Raw genomic sequence first — 18457 nt, forward strand, 5'->3', positions numbered from 1 at the left:
CAAAGAGATTCTTTGGTTGAACTATGGAGTAAAAATGGTGATAACATGAATGCTTCACGATATTCAGAAATAATGGGATTAAAAAAATAAACATTGAAAAGTATCTTTCAATGTTAAGAAAAGGGATATCAATATATCCAAAAAATCATTATAGAAGACAAAGCCGTACTTTACCTTTTCAAAAATTGGTAGAAAAAGCTATTAAAGAAGACACAACAACAAAAATAACTTCAATTAGAAAAATGATAGCACAAGAAGAAAAATTACGCGAAGAAGAAGATGTTGATGAAATAATTTTGGATATTCCAAAAATATCCAAGATTGCTGTTACTAAAGAGGACATTGATCTTTATGCACCTTCGATATCATCAATTGGAAATTTCATGACTGGTAAAACAGCAACAGGTGAAGAGAGAGAAGTCCCTATTTTTTCTTTCAAAAGAACAAAGACAAGAGGGCCAACAAGCAACACACCAGATAATAAAGAAAAAAGAATTGCAGCAGTAAACGCTCTAAGGGGTTATATAACAGGTGGAGCACGTTGGGTTTGTATAGATGAAACCAGTTGGACTGTAGCATCAACTCCTGCATATGGCTGGTCAGTTAGAGGGAAGGAAGCCTTCATCACAAAATCAAAAGGTGGTCTTCGCCTCACCTCCATATGCGCAGTTGATTGTGACGGACTCTCTTATTGCAATGTGGTTTGTGGAACAAACACATTAAATTCGTTCGAAGACTACTTCCGGTACCTAATTCATGAGTATGATATAAAACAAAGACAATGCGTTTTTGGGTGGATAATTGTGATATTCACAACACTATGAGAAGAATGCTAGATAATACAAATCACACTGTCGTATTTAATGCTGCTAACTCACCAGCACTAAACCCAATTGAAAATATATTTGGGATCTGGAAAAGTAGGGTTGAAAAAATGTGAGGACTTGGAATGGCATCCAAAATTTTCTTGAAAAAATCAGAGATGGTTTTTTTAACTATTAAACCAGAAGAGTGCCAAAGTTGTTTTGAAAATGTTAGGGAAATTGTGTGGCCTCGAGTGTACAACCAAGAAAATATTTAATCAAATGTTTTTAAACAATGTATGGTTAATATAGTTCATTTATTAGTCTATTATAATGATATATATATAATATATAATATATATAATTATATATTCAATAATAAAATATTTGAAATAATTATTGATAAAGTTATATTATAAATTTATTATTTTTATTATGTGTCATAATTGTGAAAATTTGTATTAAAATAAATAATAAAAATAGATTAAAATTTAGTTATATAATAGTATAAATATAGTTACATATTAAGTATTTTTAACAAATAATAACTTGCTTATTATGTGTATTTTTATTCCTAATATTCGGGAATATCCAATAATTTGTAAAAAAAGCAAAATATTTTCAAACAAAAGTTATATAAGTTATCAAAAATCCTATATATTTTAGAAAAAAACTATTGATTTTACTAAAAATGTTGTATAAATTAGAAAAATGCCATATAATTTATAACAAATATAATCACTTTCATTAAATGCCATATAATTTATAAAAAACACAGTCTATTTCATCAAATGCTATATAATTTATAAAAAAACACAGCCTATTTCATTAAAAGTAATATAATTTATAAAAAACACAATCTATTTCATTAATAGTAATATAATTCATTAAATACAATATAAACCATAAAAAATACTGTCGATAAATATAAAAACATAATCGATTTATTAAAAAATATTATCAATTTGAAACCAATGAGCACTGTAGTGTTTTTGGAGCGTTTCCAACAATTTCCCGAAATATTTAAGGTTTAATGGTCCAATTATTTATTATTATTGTTTTAAGACTGAATTTATATAATTACAGATGTTGGACTAAAGTTTCGATGAATACTAAGGTTTCGTTTTATTAATTGAATACTATTTGATAATAATGAACATGGTTTTCAATTATTTTCAAAAAAACGTCCAAATATAACTCTTATATTTAATTTTTACAATAGTATAAAAATTATGAATTAATAGTCGAAACCTTAGTACCACATATGCAATTATCAATCAAAAAAATATTATTAATTATAGTATTTTTAAATAAAATATAAAAACAATTATTAAATATTAAAACCATTTTAACAGAAACTTAAAATTATTAGATTAAATAAGTTAAAAAAATACAAAAGAAGTCTTATTCCATATTAGATTTTGTTTCAGATACACTCCAAAAATAATGTTATTTTAATTGATTTCAATTAATTATTTAGTTTCGAGAAGATACAACCTATTTGTATGTTTTGATTTTGATTGGTCAGGTAACCCACAAATAAGCGACTTTGATTGTATAATTAATGACATATTGTATTCCAATTTAACAATAATGTAATACATATACTTTAATTAATAACAAAACAATAATAAACACAAAAGTTTTCAATTAATTCTATTGTTATAAATTGTTAGTTTTTCAATAACATTTTTAATATCACATCTCGAGATTGGGTCTTGTTCCCAACTATTTTGTATTAGTAATTTTAAATTCTCTGGCACAGTATTTGGTATTGGTAGTCTTTTTCCATTTGACGTGTAATCTGCTATACTCCATGCATATTTAAACTGTTCTTCTTTAAATGAAAATTCCCATAAAAACACTTCAAACATAGTCATTGCAAATGAATAGACGTCTGCTGGCTTTTTATATTTCTTTCGGTTCAACACTTCAGGAGCCATATATGCTGGTGTTCCAATACCTTTAGTGAAAGTCATATTAGTCATCATCATATTAACATTTCTGCTTGTTCCAAAGTCGGTCAACTTAGCATTCACCTTTTCATTTATATCAAGTGAAAATATTAAAATGTTATCCGGTTTAATGTCTCTGTGCAATATCCCATTTGTGTGTAAATATGAAATACCTTTAGCAGCGTCTATCATATATTTAACTCGCAATTTGATATCAATTTCTTTACATGTTTTGTGTTTCATCAAGTCTTGTAAACTCCCATATTGTGCAAATTCGGTGACCATACATATCTTATTTGGTATGAACACGGCGCCATAAAAGTGAACTATATACTCACTTCTAAACTTGTCTAACATACACACCTCACTTTCAAATTCTTTGATAAGTTTGTCGTTGTTATTTACTTGTTTTATTTTCTTAATAGCAATGATATTTCCTCTGTAACTCCCTTTGTAGACAATTCCAAACGATCCTTCCCCAAGTTTCTTGTCTTCTTTCAATTCGTCGTAATCCAATTTAGTCGAGTTTTCTGTTGTGATTTCAATGGCAATTGGGACAGACACAGTCTCGCCATTTTCGATGTTCATGGTGACTATCATCATCTCATCTTGTAATTTCAATGAACAATGTGGTGTTACAAATATTTCAAACTCACACGCTTCACCTTTTTTTAAAGTCACCAATTGCGGCTCTGTGCGAATTGAGTATTTGTCACAATCCCCACGTGTTGTCATTTGGACTTTCAAAACGCCTTTGCCTTTGTTGCCAACACAGAGGAGCTCACGAGACTCTTTTTCGACGGGAATGACTTCACAGACATCATCAAATTTGAGCAACTTTTTGTTGGTTAAAATGTTACCGTCTAACACGCTCATCACTACGTTTGAACGATTCATTTTAAAGACACAGATGTTTTCCATTTTCTTTGTTTTTTCTTGTTTATGAAACACAAGAACTATAATTATTATAATACTAATTATAACAAGTAATAGTATTAGTACTATTACTATTGGAATGCCAACAACAACACCATAATTTGTGGTGTAAATGCAACTCAACATGTCGTCACTCAACTTGTATTTGTCATCACATCTTGAACATTTGTTGTCGGCAGATTCAACACAGTTTTCAATGGTTGTATAATGTGAACAGACACCTGACACAAGTACATTGTCTTTCACACAGTCAGTGCACTCATTGATACCTTTGCATTGTGTACACGTGTCTTGACACTTCACACACAAATTATTGGAGAGATAGTGTCCGCCTTCACATTGCATACAACCAGCTGTTGTTCTGTTTGCACACGAAGTCAACTCGCTTTGTGGCGAACACAACTTGGTGACATTTGATGAGGTGCGATAGAACGCTTCATTACACACAACACAGTTTCCTTCATTTGTGCACGACTTGCATGACTCATCACAATTAATACATGTTGTGCCATCAGATGACCGCATGTACCCCTCCTTACAGACGACACACCCGCGATATGTTGACATCAACACGTCACACACACTGACAAGCGCGTTGATTTCAGTGCAAACGCCGTTGTTGTTTGCATACGAGTAATCGTCGCACTTTGTGCAGAATGTCTGATTTGAACAGTAGACACAGGGGTACTCACACTTCACACACATGCGGTCTGCGAGGTAATACCCACTGAAACACCTCAGACACCCCTTTGTGGTTCTCACTTCACAATGGCTGTCTGTCTGTGTGTCTTCCTTTATAGTTGTCTGTCTAGTGGTCTCATTTGGAAGTGTTTGTGGCACACACGAAATTCCATCAAAGTTGTAATCAGACTCACACTCGACACATTTGGTGTTAAGTGACGAGACAACACCGCAATTAGACAACACGCCAGTCTTTTCTTTACAGCCATCAACATCTTTGTAATAACCACTTTTACATGTGACACACACTTTGTCAAATGAAGTGCAATGAATTGACTGGCTGTCTGTGCACAAACCGTCAACGTTGATGGAGTTGTTACACACAATGCAAATATCTCCATTTTGATTTTCACAATTGGCACTGTTTTGTGAGCATTTTCCTTGTGAGATGTGTTGTTTTGAATCACATTTGATACAATCATTACTTGACATTACAGAACACATCGCATTAGTTGTACACGCGCCATCTATCAACAATTTGTCATCTTGACATTTCAAATCTGTGATAATTCCATTTGAAATGACACACACTTCACTTTCACATTGTTTAATAGTGTTGTAGTTTGTTGTGTGATACCCATTCACTGCAAAGTAACAATACTCGTTGTGTGATATTCCACATTGTTGTTTTGCCTTACCACACAACACGTCATCAACACAATACAAACACTCGGTGCCACTTTCTCTGTTGATTTCATATTTACATTTTGTCGTGTTGGCACAGTTGTTATTCGATGTGATCACATCTGAAATGCAGTTGTCGCAGCCGTGTTGCGAATATGTATCACACTTCTCATGCATAACATTACAAACACCATTTAACAACATCGTTGTTGTATTACATAGGTAACACATTGTATCGATTTGGTTGATACACCCATCCATGTTGGTGTGTGATTGGTGATCATTTGTGTTGAAGTATGTTGTTGTGGTGTATCCCAAATTGCATGCCTTAGAGTCACTTGAAGTGATGTATGGCGCAAAACATGCAGTGCAAATGTGTTGATTGTTGACATAGTCTGCAATCTGACACTTTGGGATGACATTGTACGAGGAGTCACACGTCGTTTCTGTGACTCTGACCATCACAACTTCACATGCAACACAACTGGTGCCAGTTGATATCATGTTGCCTGCACAAGAGAGACATGTTTTCTTTGTTTTAGAACACTTCAGACAGTCTTTGTGAATATCACTACATGGTTGACAATCGGCACTTTCATTCAAATAAAATCCATCTTCACATGATACACAAATACCATCTGATGTCTCGTCTGTGCACAAATCGCAATATCCAGATGAAGCACACGACACACAGCTGTTATCAATTTTCTTGTTGCCAGCTTCGCATGACATGCACGCACCACTTTTTCTGTCACACTTCTTACATTCAGTCGAACACTGCTGGCACTGCATAACACCGCCTTCTGAGTATGTAAGGTCGCCACACAACGTACACACTCCACTGTCAAAGCCATATCCAGCAGCACATGTGAGACATTTTCCATCTGTTGCATTGCAACTTGCACACGACGAGTCACATAACTTACAGGTGGTTTGTCCCTCAACATTTTGGTATGCCATCTCATTACAACTCTGACACATAGAACTCGTGTAATAAGTCCCCTTTGGACATATGGCACACTTCCCAACTACAAAAGCATATCCAACAACACAACTGACACATTTTCCATTCGTTGCATCACACCCATCACAATGACTGTCACATTGTTGACATGATGATGAGCCAACAGTTGAGTAAGTCATCTCTCCACAAATTTTGCACTCAGAAAATCCTTCACCGGCATAGGTACCCGCCTTGCATACGTCACAAATGTTTGTTGTTTGATTTGCCATTGTTCCCGAATTGCACAGTGAGCACACTCCATTCGATAGAATAGCACTACTTGTACAGGCTATACATTTGCCACTTGTTCTCTCACATGGTCCTTGACACAGTACATCACACGTTTTGCAACTTGGTAATCCCGTTGTGTCGGCATAAGTCCCATCTGCACATGTATCACACCGCAAACTTTTTGGTGATGATGAAAATGTTCCAAGTAAACAATACTCACATTTGTTTGCAATGCTGTATGTACCAGCACTGCACACAGAACATGTTGTTGTTGTAATTCCCATACCCGACTCACATGACATGCAATACCCATTTGTCTTATCACAACTCAAACACGTTGAACTGCAACTTTTACACGTTGTGCTTCCTGCCAACGAGTATTGCATGTCTGTACAAGTTACACAACTTCCACCGCTTTGGTACGTTCCAGCCGAGCACGTGTCACATATTTTACCATTCAGAAAATATCCATCATAGCAAGATAAACAGTTTCCATTTGTTTGGTCACACGTTTTGCAACTTGTTGAACATGCTGTACACTTACTTGAACCACTGAGTGAGTAATACCCAGTCGCACACTTTGAACACAACGAAGTTCCACCACTCGAATAATACGATGCGGGACATATTAAACAGTTCTTATTATACAAATCATACGAATAGCCAACATTACACGAAGTGCACTCCCCCGTCGTTATTGAACACACTCCACAACTCGTAGAAACACATTGTACACACGTCGAACTTCCAGTTGTCGAATAAAACCCACTTGGACATTCACTGCAATATTTGCTTCCATTCATTGAATAAGTGCCAGGAATGCAATTTGAACATGTTGTTGATTCAACATTTGAAGTATACGTACCACTGGGACATGGGTCACACGACGAAGATCCTTCTTTTGGTTGATAATATCCATAATTACACACAGTACATCGAGCAGCCCCAGATGAACTTGCAGTTCCAGGAGGACATGGTTGACACAATGTTGGTTGTCCAAATTCAGAATAAGTTCCCGGATAACAATCTATGCATAAAGTTCCAGAATAATATTGTCCGGGTTGACAATTATCGAACGATTTGGTTGCTACTGAAAACAAAGAAAACATGAAAATTAGAACTTTTGCCATGAAATGGTTTTTATTGTTCCATAAATTGTTTAAAACTATTCGAAAATTAAATTGTTATTATTAAATTACATTTAAAGACAATTAATATTTTTATTAATTCAATATCATTTATTTATATTTCATTTAAATTATATCTAATTAATAAATATAATATAATTAATAGTATCATTAAAATTTTAGTTTAATCAGGGCTGCAAACCAGATTCAACTGGTGGCTAGCCCGTGTTAATTTTTAAATATTTTCAGCCAGAATTTGTGTTTGGAACTATTATTTCTAATTCGTTGAATAAATTAATTAGGATTTGTCAGCCAGTAGTGATAAAAAAATGGCTAGCCGCAAAATCGTCCAAACTATACACATTCTAAAATGATGGTAAAAAAGAAAACCATTTAAATAATGAGGAATAGAAAGTATAGTTTCATGTAGTTTTGAAAAGCCATAACAAATCTCCATGTTTTTTTAATAGTTTTAAAACATAGTAAATTAAATTAATGGTAATAGTTTGTTGTTTGTGTCAAACAAAAAATACTTAAGTAATTTATGATAATAAATGATTATTATTTCAGAAAAGAAACACACAAAAAACAAAAAGACAAAAAACAATATGTTATACCATTTAATATTTATGTTTTTAAAAATGTTTATTTCTGTAAAATTGTAATGTATCATAACCATCTTTATTTTGATTAATTTTTATAACATAAATATGAACATTTAATTGTTTGATGTGTTGTGTTTTCATCAACAGACATTACTTGTTTTTTACGTAATAATTATCATTAAAAAGCATTTTGAAGTGTTTCAATTAAATATTCTACAAAATGATGTACTACTTGATAAAATAAAATATATTGTTATTTGACGTGTACTCAAAATACATATTCAAATAAATTACCCAAATCTAACACTTTTTGAATATAAATAATAAAGAAAATGTCATAATATTCAACACTGACAATTTGTTTTAAATAATAATTGATAATTCATAGTGTAACATTAAAAACAAATTTTCAACGACCATTTAAATGTGTTTGGAAAGGGATTATACAAACAACTAATTAAAAATAATATGTATTTTTTAAAAAAAGATATGAATTGTTTTTGTAAGTCAAAACAAATTGTTTAATTTTGTACAAGTCGATCCAAAGTTGTTAACAAGTTGTATTGAATTGTAAATAAAAACGATTATCATGTTTTCATTGTCAAATGTGCTGTTTAGAACACAACGAAATGAACATTAATATAAATATATATACATATTGTATCGTCCAACCTAGTACAGTCATTATTGTCAAGATGACTGGGTTTGGGAAAATGGTTATTGTCAAGAAGACTTTTTGAAAAAAAATTAACTTATAAATAAATTAAAAATAGATCGACAAAATAAATATGTTTTGACCATTTTAATATTAAAACTATAATAAATAAAAATATTTCAAAATGAATAAATTTAAATATTTTTGTGATTTAAAGATTGAATAAACTGAAAAAACACAAAAATAATGAAACCAGACAAAACCATTAAATACAAAAGGGTTTTTCTTGAGAATTGGCAGAGAAAAGAGTTGTTGTCAATTAAAAAAGACAATCCAAATGCTACTGCCAGAATGATTAAAGAAATGTTTCTCCAAAAAATTGGTGTCAATACATCAATAGAAACTGTCAGAAAACTAATTTCGAAATATCAAAACGAAGACTTTGAATTTACCAGAGACACTCAAAAAGTAGAAAAAAAAAGTAAAATGTCCATTGTTGGAAAGTGCTACTGTAAACACTATGATAGAAATGAGAGAATCTAACATACCTGTAACATATCAGCTTATAATGTCTATTGGAGAAAGTTATATAAAACAACATAATTTGGTTGGAATAAAATGTTCTTTGGGTTGGGCACAAGGAGTCTGCAAAAGAAATGGATTTAAAAGTAAACGACTATGCGGAGAATCCGCTTCTGTTGATCTCAAAAATTACACACAAGAAATTGAACACCTTAAAGATGTCATTGCACAGTTTGAAAAGAAAAATATTTGGAATGCAGATGAGACAGGTCTTTATTACAGAGCTTTACCGACAACAACTATGACCAAATGTGAAATAAGTGGAACCAAGAAAAGCAAAGACCGAATAAGTGTAATGGTTTGCTGCTCGTGCATTGGAGAAAAAAGACCTTTACTATTCATAGGATTTTCTGAAAAACCCAAGTGGTTTAATGATAACAAATTTGGAAAATATAAAATACAGTACGCGAGTCAAAAGAATTCTTGGATGACAGTATATTTGTTTCAAAAGTGGATCATCGAGTGGGAAAATGAGCTACGTTTTTTCAATAAAGATAAAATACTATTAATACTTGATAACGCACCTTCTCATAAATTGGTCATGATGTCGGAAAATGTTTTAGAAATTGAGCCAATGGGTTACGAATACATTGGATTTGACGATAAAGTTAAAAAATATATCTACAAAGTAAAACTGGAAAAAATTGTTGTGGAATTTTTGCCTCCTAATACTACGTCTGTATTACAACCATGTGATTCTGGTATAATAGAATGCTTTAAAAAATTATACAGAAAAGAACTGCTGACAAGAGTTTACAACAATTTTGTATTTCCAAAAATTACAATCGGTGAAGCCATTGAAATTGGCTCAACAAAATGGACACAGGAAGTTAGTAGTGTCAGCATTTCAAATTGTTGGAAACACACTAAATTGTTCAAAAAAGATAACGAAATGGAAGTCGATGTGGTTGGAAAGAATTTGATATCTGATGAATATACTACAACTGATTTAAGTGGAGAAAATGATCCACCAGTACTTGATGATAATGACCATTTCGAAAAAACTGAAGAAACGTTCACCCAGTATAATAAAATTGAACACGCTCAAAGGTTAAGAAGTAAACTAGAAACTGAAATGAAAAATTTGCAAATATTGGAAAAAAATACTTTTGCACTCAAAACCAAAATTGGTGCTGATAAGGACGAATTGGACCGTTTGATACGTTCTGATAAAATGTTAGAACTTCTTTATTTATCCGAATAATTAATATTTAAAATTATTTGATTTTTATGTTATAATACCAGTAAATTGATTTTGTCGTGTTTTTTATATTAAAGCTGTTTTTATTAAATAATCGGGTTTTGTATTTTATTGCCAAGAAGACCAAAGTCTAAAATTAGATAATATAAGCAGTCAACTACATAATAAGTCTTCTTGACAATAAGTCTACTAGACAATAATGACTGTAATGTCAATTTATATTTTTTATAATTTTCATTCAATGAAACAACAAACTGTCATATAAATTAATTTGTGTCAAGATTTTAAGTCACTTTATTTATATTTTGGTTCTAATAATTCTAATATTTAAAATGAAAAACATATAAAAACTCCTTTTGTGTTTTATTTGATACACTGATTTGTGTTTAATCAATACAATGAAACAGTGATTACTTTAAGGTTTAAACAAGTTAAATTATATGTCATGTTCTAAAACAAAATGAAATGACAACAATTTTATTTTACTTCAATCCAATGACATTTTCATATTATTTATTAATGCCATTCAATAAAAATATTTTCTCAAAAACTTATTTGTTTTATTTTTCTTTAGTTTTTGGTTTAAATATTAAAATTTTTCTTATTTGTTTTTTCTGGTTATTATTTGTTTTTCAAAACACTTTTGGTCTTATTATTTGAAGGACAGAATAAAGTGTAGTTTTGAGCATATTATTCAAAAACATTCCCAAAACAGCATATTTTTTAATTTTTATGATTATTTTCCTTTAAATTGGGCAAAAAAAATTCTTTTGTGAATAGGATTATTTATTTTATCCAAAAAGATAAAATGCCATTATTTCTTTTTCAAAAAACGATTATTTAATTGAGGTTTGCAGCCCTGAGTTTAATGACATATTTAATTGTTACAATTATTTGAATAACCAACTAGCTTATTATTTAATTAAGAGTTGAAAATTATTTTAACGTTTTTCTTTGTGTAAAATTTTTGAATTTGATACAAAAAATTGTATACTATAATTTATCATTAATTTATAATATATTAATTGTTTTGTGCCAAAATAATTGTTTACTTATCTACATATCTACATATATATGTTTGTCAAACGCATATCCTCTATATATTATTTATGTAAAATTTATTTTTTTTCTGGTTATAGTTATTTTTAATTAATAAATTCATAATTGTTAGTTGTTCTATTTCAAGCCGCTAACAAATTCTATAAATTACTATATTAATATACTATAATTTACTATAACAATTCCAATAAACCTCTAAACTACAAATTTATAATTTTCATATAATTAAATTTACTAATAATTTTAAGGAATAATTCATAAACATAACTTAATATCCAAAAATAAAAAGGTATCGTGTTTGAGCATACATACAGACTGACAAAACTCAAGAAATAATCAAAAAATATTATTTTACTTATTTTTATAAAAAAACATATATAATATAGTATTATCATTACGTCAAAACATATAAATAAGAAATAATAATAATATTAATAATAAATTAATATTAATATTAAAGTTAATATATTTACATTTACATTTCTATGTTTTTTTCGTAACTTTACAACTTAAAGCGTCTAAAAACTAAAATATCTGAATGGATTTTTACTTTGCAAGAATAACACTCAAACAATGTAAGATTTTTATTACATTGAATGGAACACCTCAGCAACAAAAAGATGTTTGGTTGATGTCAAGTGCAGAACTAAAACACACCGCATTTGCAATTAGAGATAAGTTAAATCCTTCTATAAAGACTCTTTCACAATTCAATAGTAAAAAGCTTGAATCGCTCAATCAAAAAAAATAAAAAAATGAGTCTTATTTATTAACAAATGAAGTATTTAAAACGAAAACAAAATTGAGAATTTTATCATCATATGAAATAAAAAAAAATTGTCATGTATGGAAGGTGGAAGTTTGGAAACAAAAATGGATTTAGCAAATACAACAAAAAAAATAAAAACAACAAAAGAAACAAAAGAAACAAAAGAAACAAAAGAAACAAAAGAAACAAAAGAAACAAAAGAAACAAAAGAAACAAAGCTTAAAAAATATAACGAAATTGAAAACATGAAAATACTTGATGAGCTTAGAAAAGCACAAAAAGAAAGAATGTTAAATGATGAAGAACTGAATTTTGAAAGATCTCAGCGTTTCAATACCTTTGATCAAAAACAAGATAAACATGTTATTCCGTGTGAAATTGCCATAAATTCTATAGACAGAGAAGTGGAAGAATTTTATCTTGGCGAGATGAATGTCGAGTGTCAGTATTGTAAAGCGTTGCATTTTAAATGTGAAGCATCTAAAAACAAAAATGTTAAATTTGCTCCTTTTAATGCATGTTGTCATCACGGAAAAATAAAACCGCATGACATGAAACCACCAGAGCTCATTGATGATCTTCTTAATGTAGTTAATGTTAAACATCAAAATTTTAAGCAACACATCAGAGCTTTCAATTCTGCAATATCATTTGCTTCTTTTGGTGCACATGTGAAAGAACAAGGTCATATGAGCAACTTTGTTATACAAGGTTCTGTCTACCACAAAGTTGCCAATGCTGAACCTATAGGAGAAGAACCACGAGGGTTTGGACAATTATACTTCATCGAAGCAGATCAGGCTGTTAAAGAAAGGGCAGATGGTAAGTATACATCTTCATGTGACAAAGAAACACTACAATTACTTGATACATACATAAGGCAAAACAACGCCATAGCAACTGTGTATCGAAGAATGAAAATTGTTGCTGATGATAATCCAGACAACGATGACATTGGAATGGTTTTCTTTAAAGATGATACAAAAGATAAAAGGAGGTACAATTTGCCAACAACATCGGAAGTTGGCGCAGTTTTTAAAAGTGATGATGAAGAAAATGCCTTTCCGTTTAAACGTGATATTGTAGTATATAAAAAAGTACATGGAACTCACAAAGACCAAATGGTTAATGTATCATTATTAAGTAGAATGCTTGAGCCATTCTGTTATGCACTTATTTATCCCAAAGGCCAAATGGGTTGGCAACAAGAAGCAAAAAAGACCTTCCTGATAACTCAACCACAAAAAGAGATAAAGTAACATTGCTTCAGTATTACGCATCTCTATTTTCTGTTAGAAATGACAAAAATCCTGTACTCCATATGTACAATCTCACTCAACAATTTATGGTTGATGCATATGCAAGAGTTGAATCTGCGACTTTGAATTATTACCAAACACACCAACACGAATTGAGGTCAATGAGTTATAATGGAGTGAGAGACCAAATTGTTAAAGATCCAAATAAAAATACAAAAGCAAAAGGTCAAAAAGTAATACTCCCAGCTACTTACTCCAATTCTCCAAGAAATCTCGGCCAAAAATGTGCAGATGCAATGGCTATTTTCGCAAAATTTGGTCCTCCGGATTTGTTCATAACATTCACAGCAAATCCAAACTGGAGAGAGATTAAAGAAAATCTTGAAAAAGACGAAGTGGCAATTGATCGTCCAGACTTGGTTACAAGAGTGTTTAAATTAAAACTCGACCAACTAATAAAAGAAATCACAAAATGGGAAATATTTGGGAATGTCATTGCTTGGGTTTATCGTATAGAATTTCAAAAGAGGGGGTTACCTCATGCTCATATTTTAATAGTTTTGGATTTTAAATCAAAATTAAAGACGGTGGATTGTATTGACAGAGTTATCTGTGCTGAATTTACTGATAACGAAGAAGTGAAAAATTTAGTGAAAAAGCATATGGTACATGGTCCATGTGGAGATTACAATAAAAATGCAGTTTGTATGGAAAACGATAAATGTATTAAATATTTCCCTAAACCATTATGTGATGAGACAACACTTATTAATGGTTACCCAATATATAGAAGAAGGCAAAGTTCTACTGTTAAAATTGGTAAATACCAATTGGATAACTCTTGGGTTGTACCATTCAACCCATACCTTTTGAAACGATTTAGAGCACATATTAATGTTGAGTGCTGCTCAGGAGTGGAGAGTATTAAATATATATAAGTATGTGTACAAAGGATGTGATGCTGCAGTGATTGGGTTGATGGATAAAACTAATAGCGAAATTAAACAGTATATTGATGGAAGGTATTTGGGATCAAGTGAAGCCTGTTGGAGATTATTTGAATTTGATTTAAATGGTCGATCTCATTTCGTTGAAAGACTTCCTGTTCACTTAGAAGGTGAAGAAATAGTGTATTTCAAAAATGGAAGAAAATTAAAAGAAATAGAAAAACATCCCACAAAGCTCATTGGTTGGTTTGAACTAAACGCTAATGATGAGTTTGCAAGGAATCTTTTCTATTTCGAAATTCCTCTTTTTTACGTTTGGAAAAATTGGAAATGGCAACCAAGAAAAAGAAAAAGTTTCTCCACCGTTTCCAGAATGTACATAGTTTCAGCGAAAGACATACAAAGGTTCTGCTTAAGACTTCTTCTTAATCACATCAAATGTGCAACAAGTTTTAAAATGCTTAGAACTGTAAATGGTCATGAATATGAAACATATGAAGACGCATGTGATGCGCTTGGGCTCATCTGTGATGAAAATGAATGGGATGATTGCTTTAATGAAGCAGTTAAAACTCAAATGCCCGACAAGCTTCGTGAACTATTTGTGTTTATATGTACTTGCAACGAATATATGAAGTTTAAGAACCTGTGGATGAAGTATAAAAAATATCTTATAATGGATAAATATCAAAAGGCGTGTCAGAAGAGAAAGCTGAGATTGAAACACTTTTGATTATGGATAATATGTTAAAAGAAAATGGGTTTTCTTTGGGTGATTTTGGCATCACGTATGCTCATATGGAAGTTGAATGTGAATTGCCTGATGCGGATATTGGTCCTTCTCCAAATGAAATAAAAAGAAGAATAGAAAGTCTTAACCCACAACAAAGAGCGGCTTTTAATAAAATAAGTTTTGCTCTTGAGTTTGAAGAATCACCAAATAGGTGTTTTTTCATCGATGGTCCTGGTGGGTCTGGAAAGACTTATTTGTATAACACTATTATTGACTGGGCCATCGAAAATGGCAAATTTGTAAAGATATATGCATTAAGTGGAATTGCATCTACACTCCTCAAGGGTGGTCGAACTCTTCATAGTTCATTCAAGCTTCCGCTTAATTTTAATATAAATAGTAAATGTAATGTTGATGAGAACAGCAAAGAGGGTAGAATGTTTAGAAATGTTGATTTAATTCTAATTGATGAAATATCCATGGTGCCAAAAAGAATGCTTCAATGTATAGATACATTTTTGAGAAATGTTGGTAATAAAAAACTACCATTTGGAGGAAAAGTTGTGATAGTTGGTGGAGATTTTAGACAAACACTTCCAGTTGTTCCACATGGTAGTAAAAACGATATCGTTAAAACATGTGTGAAAATGGCACCTGTATGGAGACGTTTTGAAAAGCTTGAATTAAGAGAAAACATGAGAAGTGTCGGACAAAAAGAATTCAACCATTGGCTTTTGGAAGTGGGGAATGGTAATAGTGATTAGTTGAAATTCCCAAAAATATGCAATTTTTCGATCTTATTAAAGACGTTTTTGGTGACAACATAAATGATCTCGGCGACGAAGAAAAAGCTTCACGTGTTATTCTTTTGCCTACTAATAACAGAGCACTTGATGTCAACACCAAAATAATTAAGAAATTATCTACTCAACAAAAATCGTATGACTCAGATGACTCGGTTGGTAATGGAGAGAATAATATATACCTTCCTGAGTACCTCCATATGTTTTGTCCTTCAGGTACACCGCCTCATCATTTAGTGTTGAAAGTTGGAACGATTGTCATTCTTCTCAGGAATTTGAACGTGTCGCTTGGATTGTGTAATGGAACACCTTTAATTGTAACAGAGTTGCAATTACATTCGATTGTTGCTAAAAATATACAAACTGGAAGGTTGGTTATTATACCAAAAATAGTTTTTACTCCGAGTGATAAAACTCTTTCATTTCATTTAAGACGTGTCCAGTTTCCAGTTATACCCGCATTTGCAATGACAATAAACAAGTCACAAGGCCAGTCTTTTATGCATGTGGGTATCGACTTGACATATCAAGTATTCTCTCGTGGTCAATTGTATGTGGCTCTCTCAAGGAGTAAGGATAAAAATAACATTAAAATTAAAATGCCAGAAGAAAAATGTAAAAAGGTTAATTGTGTTTAAAATGTTGTTTATAAAGAAGTTTTTTAACAAAAAATTGGTTTAAAATGTTTTACATTAATATTTTTTGTTTAAATAAACATTATTAATAATAATTAAACAAAAAACAAATGTTAAAATAGATGTAACGAAGAAGCGTTCGCATAAATATACAACATAACTTATAATTAATAATAGAGTAAGTTGTAAAACGTTGTCCCAGTCGCCAACGTTGTCCCGCTTAGAATATTCTCTTTTGTGTGGAATCATTCTACGATATATTCAATAACCGTCATTGTAAAAACAACAAAAATGTTTTTAATTTTGTTTTTATTTTAAATTATTTTTTTTTCGAAACATTACAAAAACTTAGAAAATAATCATTAACTTATTTAGTTCTCTTTTCCTTCTTTTCAGAAGAGCAATCCAAAAACCCCTTTAAAATGACGCACATAAGAAATGGGTCAGTCAAGTGTGTGTAGTCACTTCAAACACTTTTAGTAGAATTAACATGCATGTCATAATAAGTTAGACGAACTGAATGTTAGTTAAACTGAATGTTTCAAACACACAAAATGAAAAAATAAACATTTGGATGTTAATGTGCATAAAACAAACCTCTAGCACCATAGTTGCAACGAATATTGAAGAAATGTATATACCTGAAGAGCGCAATTCCTATAACGTAAGTCAATGGTTGATTCGATATTAAACAGACCTTGTATTTTTTATCTGAAGAATCAGTTAAACCCTTAGAGTTTTTTTTAGGTTAATTATAAGTATAGTTTTAAAGTTATAATAATATAGATTATATTATGTGTAATTATTTAACTATAAAACTATACTACCATATACAATAATTAACATATAAAATAAATTAACACATTTTAACTAACGAAAAACTACTTTGAATAATCATCATAAAATTATAAAAAAAGAGTTTTTAATTATCTTTTACTCGTTGATTTTTCAAACTAAAGAGCAAACAAAATATCACTCGTAAACAATTGTTTTGTTGAACTGGAGCAATTTAACTCTTTTCCTTTTAAACAAAATCATTCCACACTTGGTTTCTAATTGCGAGTTGGCACAATCTCTTGCGTTTTTTCTTAAAGTTTTGTATATTTCCTTTTTGACATTGTCGATATTATCGCCTTCTTCATTTGACATCTCATTCATACATCTGTCAATTTCTTGCTGCTCGAAAAAGCAATTCAGCTTCGTGCATGAAGATGGCACCACTTCACATACTGTACTCAAGTTTTGAAGTAGTCTCGGTACTAACCCGCATGCAATAAAGGAAGACACCACATTCTTTGATGTGGTCACTCTTTCCCACGAATGACAATCGACATAATTTGTACAGATATATAGGAAAGGTGACCGTATGTGTCATTCATCAACGATTTATCAGTTGTACATGCCCGTTTCTGATTTCCAAATATCCCCACATCACACATTTGCAACAAATGAGATGAGTGTGGGGGGAGTAGTATTATTTTGACGTTATTCTCTGTCAACATTTCTACAGCGCCTACTCCAAGATGAGAACCGTAACCATCCATTACAAGAATTGACATACCGCTATAACCATGTTTTCTTCTTTTTTCAAGCAATTCGGGAATAAAAACACTTCGGATCCACTCTTCAAATAATTGATTTGTCATGAACGCTTTTTTTGTGTACTTCAGGCACGCTTTATTGTTTGTCAAACCCAATTCTAAAAGCTCCTTTTCAACACTTTCTGTTGGTATAATGAAAAAAGGTTTCAGTGCTGTGCCATCCATACAAATTGCTGCCATCAATGTTG

At 31.2% G+C, this 18457-nt stretch overlaps 5 protein-coding genes across 5 annotated transcripts; 4 read left to right on the forward strand and 1 right to left on the reverse strand.

Moving 5' to 3' along the window:
* Positions 1 to 2449: 2449 nt before the first annotated feature.
* On the reverse strand, positions 2450 to 7423 carry EIN_143730 (protein serine/threonine kinase, putative; the record flags this gene model as incomplete). Its single annotated transcript, XM_004258196.1, has 1 exon — positions 2450 to 7423. The coding sequence occupies one exon, from the start codon at positions 7421 to 7423 to the stop codon at positions 2450 to 2452; it is 4974 nt and encodes a 1657-aa protein (XP_004258244.1).
* Positions 7424 to 12368: 4945 nt separating this feature from the next.
* EIN_143740 (hypothetical protein) lies at positions 12369 to 13550 on the forward strand (the record flags this gene model as incomplete). The annotated part of the gene is made up of 1 exon (XM_004258197.1): positions 12369 to 13550. One exon carries the CDS (start codon positions 12369 to 12371, stop codon positions 13548 to 13550), a length of 1182 nt encoding a protein of 393 aa, XP_004258245.1.
* Positions 13551 to 13612: 62 nt separating this feature from the next.
* EIN_143750 (hypothetical protein) lies at positions 13613 to 14488 on the forward strand (the record flags this gene model as incomplete). Its single annotated transcript, XM_004258198.1, has 1 exon — positions 13613 to 14488. The coding sequence occupies one exon, from the start codon at positions 13613 to 13615 to the stop codon at positions 14486 to 14488; it is 876 nt and encodes a 291-aa protein (XP_004258246.1).
* A 753-nt stretch (positions 14489 to 15241) lies between these two features.
* EIN_143760 (hypothetical protein) lies at positions 15242 to 15994 on the forward strand (the record flags this gene model as incomplete). Its single annotated transcript, XM_004258199.1, has 1 exon — positions 15242 to 15994. The coding sequence occupies one exon, from the start codon at positions 15242 to 15244 to the stop codon at positions 15992 to 15994; it is 753 nt and encodes a 250-aa protein (XP_004258247.1).
* A 239-nt stretch (positions 15995 to 16233) lies between these two features.
* EIN_143770 (hypothetical protein) lies at positions 16234 to 16671 on the forward strand (the record flags this gene model as incomplete). Its single annotated transcript, XM_004258200.1, has 1 exon — positions 16234 to 16671. The coding sequence occupies one exon, from the start codon at positions 16234 to 16236 to the stop codon at positions 16669 to 16671; it is 438 nt and encodes a 145-aa protein (XP_004258248.1).
* Positions 16672 to 18457: the final 1786 nt, after the last annotated feature.

This window comes from Entamoeba invadens (assembly GCF_000330505.1).
Source record: "Entamoeba invadens IP1 unplaced genomic scaffold scaff_1105074725403, whole genome shotgun sequence".
NCBI classification, from domain to species: Eukaryota; Evosea; order Mastigamoebida; family Endamoebidae; genus Entamoeba; species Entamoeba invadens.